Source organism: Pocillopora verrucosa, chromosome 5 (genome assembly GCF_036669915.1).
Source record: "Pocillopora verrucosa isolate sample1 chromosome 5, ASM3666991v2, whole genome shotgun sequence".
In the NCBI taxonomy this organism is placed as follows: Eukaryota; Metazoa; Cnidaria; class Anthozoa; order Scleractinia; family Pocilloporidae; genus Pocillopora; species Pocillopora verrucosa.
The window spans coordinates 27,069,909-27,078,835 of NC_089316.1; the positions used below are offsets into that span (position 1 = coordinate 27,069,909).

Sequence of the window (8,927 nt, forward strand, 5' to 3'; positions counted from 1 at the left end):
ACGTATTTTAAATGTTGCACCAGGAGAGGGAAACAAACCCTTAAGTATATTCAGAGATCAATATTCTGAAGAGTTAGCATATCCTGGTATATTCCTTGGTCAAAGTCGACCAGAAAATAAAGATAGACTAGCTAATGTTCATTATAGCGACATTTTTAAATCTGAACTAAGACGATCAGATAGGAGAGCTGCTATGTGTGTTGAAAATATATTCTTCAAAACAAAAAAGCTTCAAATGAAAATTCTCTTAAGAAAATCACAAGTTGCACTTAGGAAGTGCAAAGGAAATAGCAAATCTTCAAATGCTGGACAGTTGAAATGTGAAGGAGCAATTGAGCGCTTGATTCATCTTGATGAAGGATTCCAATTTTTGAAAGCATTGATACCTTACAACTGTATGCAAAGATCTGTTCATAGCGATGCTTAGATAGTAATTATCATAAGAATACTAGTTCTAGGTTTCTCTCCTCTGTATAAAATCGCCACAGCTTTCGCACATGTTTGTCTAGTGATAGATGTTTTCATGTGTGTAGTGAAATACATGTATCTTCTGCCAAATCCATTTCGTAAACAGGGCATATTATATCCCGCATTGGGCTTTGTAATCCCCAAGTGAGACTTAATAATTCCCTTAACGGGCTTTTCATTCCCCAAATGGAGCTCAATTGTTCCCCGAAGGGACTTTGCATTCCCCAAATGGGACTCATAAAGCTTATTTTGCGTCCTGAGCACTTGCAAAATGGCGGGGCGGTGATCGTGTTGGCGCCGAGAAAGCTTCAGTCGATTTACAAATTCAAAGCATCTTTCAAAACCTTTCACTCGGCCGGAATGAAACCCAGTGCGAATGCTGTGGCCAAATGAGAAAACACCTTTTAAGAAATCCATTACAAATATGAAAAGCGAAAAGATCACTCACCTTGCAAGCAATAATACACCCTGGCTTGACGAACGAAATCAGGACGATACGACGCAACCCAAACGTTTTTCGAAAGCACATAGTTTGACGGATTTGACTTTGTCCTTTTCTCAGATTTGATTGGTTCCGAGTCTTCCCGGAAATCGGTAGTTTGCCACGACCTCTTTCCTTTGTCCTTTCCTCGTATCCGATTGGATAGATTATTCCCCTGAGGAACGAAGTTTGCACCCGAAAGTATTACAGGCCGAAAGTATTACAGGCCGAAAGTATTACCCCTCCGTGCATACATCATGTATCTCATCACCAAATGGAATCCGCAGTGAAACGTCAAGAGTAAATCCGAGATCTTGTCGTATATGAAGTAGCTGGTCGCGCGTTTTACAGCTTATCTAAGTGTCTGCATGCATTATAAATGCAGCAGACACAAAAACCGTGCGTTTAAGTTTACATGGAGCCTTTCCATTCCTACCAACTTGGCTTTATTCAACGGAAAATTTCGACTTATACATTTCAGAGACCCTTTGACATAACGACTTCTGCATCATTTGATATTTAGTCCTCTTTGGAGTTTCAATTTAGAACGGAGTTTAACATTTTAGACACAGCTTTATCATGTTTACAACTTCCTTCATTCCTTTTCCTTGAAACCTCAAATTTCCTGTTTAGCTGGCGAAGAACTCACAATCCTACGTGTCAGCCCGCTTCAGAGCAACAAGAATAATTTAACATTGCCGATGGCTGAAGCGGTTCGAATCAACTTGTTTTTCTAAGTCAATTCCTTCACTCATCCACGGCTATAAAGGTCAGACGCTAACTCTTCACAACACAGAGTAAGTCAACACTTGCTAAACGTTGGACTCCGAGCAGTTAAAGACATTAATAAGAAGAATCATGGTAAGTCAATTAACTCTTAGAAACAAAAGGTAAAAATTTTCGTGTGAAACTCGCTTCAAGGTTTATGAGAAGACAGCTGGAGACCTGTGACCCATTCATTCGTGAATGCGTGCTTCCTTAAATAACTTTTACCTTTGCTTACTTAGCCTTAAAAATTGACCGGTCATTTGTTTATTACTGAAACCAACCAATTTTATCAATCAGCTGGTTCGATCTTTTGAACAGATTTCTTAAATTGTAAAGCCTTTTAATTGATAATTGTGGACGGCTCATTTTGATTTGTTAATTTGTTTTCTGTTTGTAATAATAAATGATAATATAATTCCTCCTAGGGACTCTCGCCCGCTTTTGTTGCCTGCTTCATTCTGTTTTCTTGCATGAGTAATATTCAAGCATCCGTGGTAAGCAAGTTTTTTCGTAATATCTTCGTAATTATATCGCTTAGGCAGTGAATTTGAGGTCTGCCCTTTTGTAGAATGACGAATGATTGTTACAGTACAGGTAAACTCTCAGCCGCTAAAAATCACCGCTTGAAGGGCATCAAAAAGTACTTACCCGGCGTACTGTAGCCTCATCAGTTATTAAAAATGCCCACACCTGGTAGGATTGCTTTTTACATGATATGTCATAAGCTAACTCATGACTCTTCGTTCTCTTCAACAGCTTAATCGCGTGCAAAAAGTGCTTCACGGATCACAAAAGTTTAAACTCAGCATCATGGAAAGGGAAACAAGGTTTTACGAGGAAGTTGAAATCAACGCAGATGAACAGTTTGCTCGTTTCCATGTTCCTCCTCATAACGGACTCGCAGAAACTGACGAGCTTTTCGACTTCCAAATGGTAGGTGTTAACAAACATGTAAGCTATTTTCACATGTAGTGTTTAATCTGCTGAAGATTTTTAATGTCCGCAGAATATTGCGGTTCGTCGCTTGAAAGGTGCCTGCTACGTGCAGCCTATGCAAAAAGACTTTCCGAAGCTAAACGCGCTGAAGACAGGTTTCAAGAAGGTAATGTGTACTGTTGTTGTCGTCTTTTATCGTTATCATTATTATTATTATTATTGTTATTATTATTATTGTTATTATTATTATTGTTATTGTTATTATTCTGCATGTAACATACCAATCACACGTTTTGAAAACTGATAAATTCACAAAAGTGATAGAAAAGGTAGAACTTTGATTTCTGCTTGAAAAAGAAATCTTGATATCAGCAAACTCCCAGTTACGAGGTGTAATAAACCGGCTTTACGACTCAGTATTTCTCCTAATATTACGATACAAAAGAGACTTTTGGGGGGGGGGGGAGGTAGGTGTGGAGGGGGGGACTGATCGGCCATTTAACCTCCGCTTATTTATAAAGCCCTGGGCAATTCACAGGCTACCATGTAATATCTTTCCGGCCTAACCTAACAGATGAAAATTGTATAACCTTACCTCAAGTCGAATGGCTAAACTCCTTTAATAAAACATCTCTAACTCTTTTCAAGTTTGTCCCGACCTTTATTTGATTAAGTCAGCTCTTGTTTTCCTTAAATCCGCTTGGTCTGGGAAACATTCTATTTTTTTTTGGGGGGGGGGGGGGGAAGTCAAATTTTATTTTCAAGACAGAAGTGGTGCGAAGCATAAACCGGCCTTAATATTATCTTCTTACGTGATATCACGTCATCTTTTGTTATGGTCCCGTAGTAATATGTCGTCTATCCAAATTTGTTGTCTAACTGTCCTTTCCTTTCAAAATCTCTAGGCTGTAAATCAGCCACTAAATCATAACATCTCCACCATTTCCAAGTACTGGGTAATTGGCGACAAAGTCGATGAGACTTCCCTCAGAAGGGTTGTCAGAGAATTCTGTGATCAACATCCGATCTACCGTCTGGAGGAAAATATAAGTGACTCTGTTTCAGTTGCAAGAGGTAAGTTCAGAGATCGACATTAGGACACAAACAGAAGCAATTATAAAGTGATCAGGATGAAACATGCGAAACATACTTTAGTGAACTTGACAGTTTAATGAATAAGAGTGAGAGTCATCGTTTTGTTCATCAAACGGCAGACTGTAAATCCCCGTTTCCCCATGTATTACTGCTATCTTCCGTGATTTCTATACCCCAAACAATATCTTGTCGATTTTTTGGTAAGCAACAGGAGGTTCGAATACAAGATAACAGGATTTCTGATCCCTTAACAGCAAACTTCAAATCTACAATAACAACCAAATTACTATATGAACCGAGATCAAGAAGAGATTAGGATAAGGAATGGAAAAACATTTGTCATTTAAAATTGGTATTTAAAATGACAAACTTGACAAACTTAAACTATGTTTCACATTTGTATTTATTTGCAAACCACGATGAGGCTGAATTGAATTAATCTATTAAAATGAATCAGAAACTCATTTCAGTTCTCTTTTTTTCCAGTTGCTTATAGTAAAAGCCTATGCCAGTCAAAAAAGACAAAAAGTCCAAAACCGTTACTTTTTCTGACATCGTTTCTTTGATTGTATGTTTACACAGAGAGAAGACGACGTCAAGCGACGGACGGACCAGGACTTTTTCAAAGCATATCAATTTGTGATAAAAACGCTCTCCAAAACGTTTTGCAGTGCTTACCAGACGATTGGATTTGGAAGTGTAGGGCCGTATCTGAGATCACATGTGGATTAAACCGATTAAAACGTACCCTGGACTGTACAGAGTTTAAGCAAGGGTATGATAGTATAGTGTGTTGTAATCCTGCCTGTGGGGCAGGTAATTAACTCGATCTAATTACCATTCAACAAGGGTCAACTCTTACCGAATGTGTAGTTTATTTTAGTTTGTGCATCTATGCGAATTGCTTTTAGCTGTGAGTGATGGTCCTGTAAGTGGTTGGTAAAATTAAAGCGCCCTAATTTTATAAGTTTCAGTGTCAATGTCTGTGAAAGAGTTTCCCAAGTCATCCAATTAAGAAACATGGGTGAACCGATTTTGACGAAACTTGCGGCAGAAGCTGGCCTTGTTAATTCAATCCAAAAGCCAAATTGTTTCGTTTTTCGCCTATTTTAGTGCCAGAGCTCGAGGCAGTGCATGTGGGAAGGATCCATGACGGGGCTAAAGAGCTTGAAAAGCCAAGTTTTTATAGCCGATGAGCACCGGCCCCCAATACCAGTGCTATGACACAAGCGTTTCTTCGCGCGCAAAGTTGAGCAATGGGAGGCCCACAAGGGGTCTGATACTGATAATTTCTGATAACTATACGGGAATAAAGTGAACATGTATCTGTTTAGCCAATCCGATGCGATGGTATAACGTGCAAGTTAATTGACTGTCTAAATCTCTGCAGTAACACCAATTTGGTTTTTCCCAACTGGAAAGGAGAAAAAGAGGTGATTTAAGGATATTAAACTAATAAGTGATCCTCTTCGTGCATTTTCACAGTCCTTGATGGGATTGACATGTGACTCCCCATTAATACTCTGGATCTTCAGATACTTGCGAACACAATTAATCAAACAAATGTTTTCATTTCAGATGTTATCTTTATTTCACTCTTTTTGTGCTTGAAATCGTCACTACTTGAGGAAAAAAACGACTTTTCTGTTTCATTCGTAAAAATATAACAAAAGGAAGCTCTATTATACATTCGACGCTTCACGACCCAACGAAAACCTTTGTTTCGTTAGTCATAATATTTCAGTGTATCAATAAACTTTGGACAGCGATGTCCAAGACAATTCAACGTCGGATGCCATGTAACATGTCCCAGTCTATGCCAAGAGGGGATACTGAATGAAAAGGGGTGTTGGATTAATGGATACCCAAAACACCAGGATACTCAAAACACTGTGGCGGCGCCCTCTGGAGAAAGAGACCATAGGCACAAAGTCGGTCTCGTGCCGATCATTAACGATTCTCGTGTTTCTAGCTGCAGTCAGTATATCCTTAGTTTCGTAGCTATTGATGTGAAAAAAAAGTGACTCCACCAATTTGAAAAACGTGCATGCCAGAGATAGGATTTGGGTAAGCTGGACGAAAGGATCATGAAAGAACGTGACCAAGTGAAGTTACAACCACCTCTGTTTAAGCAAAGTTTTCTATATTTACGGAATGATAGCAAACAAATTTGCTGAGTGAACCTTCTCTCTTTTTCGAACTTTAAAATGAATTTCTTTAAAATCAGTATTCAGCATATCAAACTTTGTGTTTAGTTTTTGGTAAACAATGGCACTGGATTACCTTCCTTTCATGGGCGTTTTATTTGTTTGAAAGAAAAGGTTTGAAAGAACCGACGCTTAGCCAATTTCTGAGCGCGAGATTCAAAATACTCGTTGACTATCAGATGTTAACAATAACACAATTCTCGGGGTGGGGTAAGGGAAATGTCGCTCAGAACAAAGACAATTTTACCGGGGGTACGGAAGGGAAACTTTGTCACATGAAGCGCGGGCTGTAGAAGTTATTTCTTTTCTTCGCGCAAACCGGCGAATGTCAACGTTCAGAATCAAGAGCTAGGGTTTGAATTTTTAAATACAAATGGAAAAGCGTAAAACAACTACAAGCAAAACCCAGTCATCGGAAAAGAAACTCAAAAGTGAAGCGAAGTAATAAGCCTTTTTTCTGGTCTGTTTAATGCTTCGCAATAGGCCAGCTGATAAACCCGCTGCGGGGAAAGTTGCCTACCTGCAGCGAAGAACTGCCGCTACTATCAATTATGTTCGAAATATCAGTAAACTGTTGGGAGGGTTAAATTGTCATGATAAAATTATTGAATGTCTTAAAAGTATAAGAAAACAAAAGCGTCTTTCGTGTTATTTAAAAAAACAAATGTTGCGCTATTACTACTGTTACTCGCCCAATTCAAACTAATCGATTTTAACTCTTCGCAAACATATTGCAGATTATAATTAGTCAATCTAAGAAATTGTAACAGGGTTCTTGGGGAATTTAGTCACGAAAATCTTTCAGTGCATTAGTTCCACTCGAGTATTCATAATTTGCAACGCTTTCGTGGTCAGTTGTGCATTGTTTTCTCGTCTTTGTCTCTTAATCGTCAAAAGTTAAGTTACCGGTCTATAACATGTTTTGAACGCAGCTGAGGATCTTTGAAATTCGCGCTCAGTTGACACCATTGTTTTCTTGTTGTCATGCTAATGTAAATGGTTATAGAGAAGCGTGCACTTGACAACGATCACTCCGCTATTGTCACTTGACAACAATCATTTCGTTCGTATCATCAGAAGAGATCGTCGAAAAAAAAGTTTTCTTGAAAATTTTATCCAAGTTTAAGATAAAGAAGGCGCCAAACGTCCTCTACAGACGCGGACCGAGGCATTTTGAGATAAAGCAGTCTGCCATCTCTTTGCCACTCCTTGGGACGTACGACCAGCATATTTACCATCTACGCGCTGAGAATGAGCAGCTACGAGCTGAAAAAATGGAAAATGTTAAGATCATTAATGCCAGGCGGCTGAATTGGCAGAGAGAGGAGCTGAAGTTTTCCAGCTTCGCCAGGAACTTCAGCTTCTAACAAATCTGCGACAAACGTGAGCGCGCGCCAGGTAGGGAGTCATCACGAAAAAAAGGAATAAAAAACGATGGTTTGCGCAAACAATTCCAAACCAGTTACACTATTTTTTCTTCAATCACCTAATGCGACGATAAAGATTTTTGTTTGAGAATTTTTGGCTAACCGGAGAATAAAATCACTGAAACAGAAAAAGGTGCGAAAATCGCACTTTTGTTTTGCCTTCAACAGCGATGTTTACTTGCTTCAATAGACCAAAAAACAAAAACGCGAGGCTTGACAATAGTCTAAGTAAACCCGTCTTTTCACGCACTCTCGACATCGAGCGTTGTCTTCATTCTATTTTTTTCTTTTCTTTTCTTTTCTTAGGTTAGCAGTGGAATAATTAGCGCAAAGCGAAATCATTTAAACGTGAAAAGGTGCAAAAGACAAAATAGTCTTCTTGCCGATCGACGTAGATCCAGGGGCAATTGGTTAAATAATTATTAAGCTATACACGAAGTAAATTTAAACAGAAGTCATTTTCAAAGAAGCATAACGCACAAGGCGTATCAAACTGAGATAATGCATTACAGCCGCCTGTTCTCATCGCTTCCAGCTACTCACCGCCGCTTTCTTGCTAAAACATGAGCTAAAACATAAACTTACTCGGATATAATACAACAAGCTGTATTCTAAAGATAAAGAGGAAGAGGGGAAAACAACGCCCATTGAATCACCGAGTAGACTGGAATTAAATCACCGATTGCCTTACTGATAACCTCACTCCTCACCCCTCACCCCTCACCCCTCACCTCATCCCCTCACTCCTCACCCCTCCGCTTAGATCCATAGTTGCATGAGCATAGACTGAAAAGAAAGAAGAGGAGAATTATCAATGGCACATGTACACTTCATAGTTTGAGTAGACTTTAAAATGGTCAGCAGTCATCTGAAAGAAAACTCTTCTCACTTATTCTATCAAAACTGATGCAGTTCAGCCCAATTCTTAGCTGGCCTCCATCTTTGTATTAATTCGTCTCCAGGACCAAAGGAAAAACCCTCATAATGAGGTTGTTATATGTCTCCTCTATCCACCTATCCTCTCCCTCCTCCCCCCCCTTCATGGCTCCTTTCTACATTCTCCCCCCCCCCCCTTAGTCTCTTTTATGTGGGAATCACTGTTACTAGTTCTATGAGCTCAAACGATGTTACCTTCCACTGAATGCTCAGATATTTTGAACTTTGCAGAGCAGTCACAATTAGGTGGAGATTTTGAGCAGTGACAGCCACTTCTTTGTCGCCACCCCATGTCTCCATTGCTGGATCAGTCGGCGAACTGATGCTATCGATCTGGTTTTCCTGAAAGTTTACAAAAGAATTGAAAGTATTATTTAAGACAGACAATATAAAATAAAACGAGACTTCACAAAAAAACCTCTTGGCATGGATTCTTTAGAGCTCATCGGAATTAAGTTATAAATATCTTCCACAAATATTCTGACGTTTTGATAAAAAATCAAGCCACTTCACATCCAGCCGATAAGAGAGATAAAGGAGAGGGAGCCTGGGCACGAGTTTGTCCAAAACGCTCCAAAAGAAGGTAGGGAGGAAGACTGATTGACCAGA

The 8,927-nt window shown here is 39.3% G+C and overlaps 1 protein-coding gene across 2 annotated transcripts; it reads left to right on the top strand.

The window, feature by feature from the left end:
• The first annotated feature begins 1,347 nt into the window (after positions 1-1,347).
• On the top strand, positions 1,348-4,795 carry LOC136281338 (uncharacterized). Of its 2 annotated transcripts, XM_066167827.1 has the most exons (6): positions 1,348-1,810; positions 2,143-2,211; positions 2,474-2,650; positions 2,724-2,819; positions 3,559-3,727; positions 4,331-4,795. In XM_066167827.1, the coding sequence occupies exons 1-6, from the start codon at positions 1,808-1,810 to the stop codon at positions 4,570-4,572; spliced, it is 756 nt and encodes a 251-aa protein (XP_066023924.1). In that variant the 5' UTR covers positions 1,348-1,807; the 3' UTR covers positions 4,573-4,795. The 2 variants fall into 2 exon arrangements, with proteins under 2 accessions (XP_066023924.1, XP_066023925.1); XM_066167828.1 differs by lacking the exon at positions 2,143-2,211.
• The last annotated feature ends 4,132 nt before the right edge of the window (positions 4,796-8,927 follow it).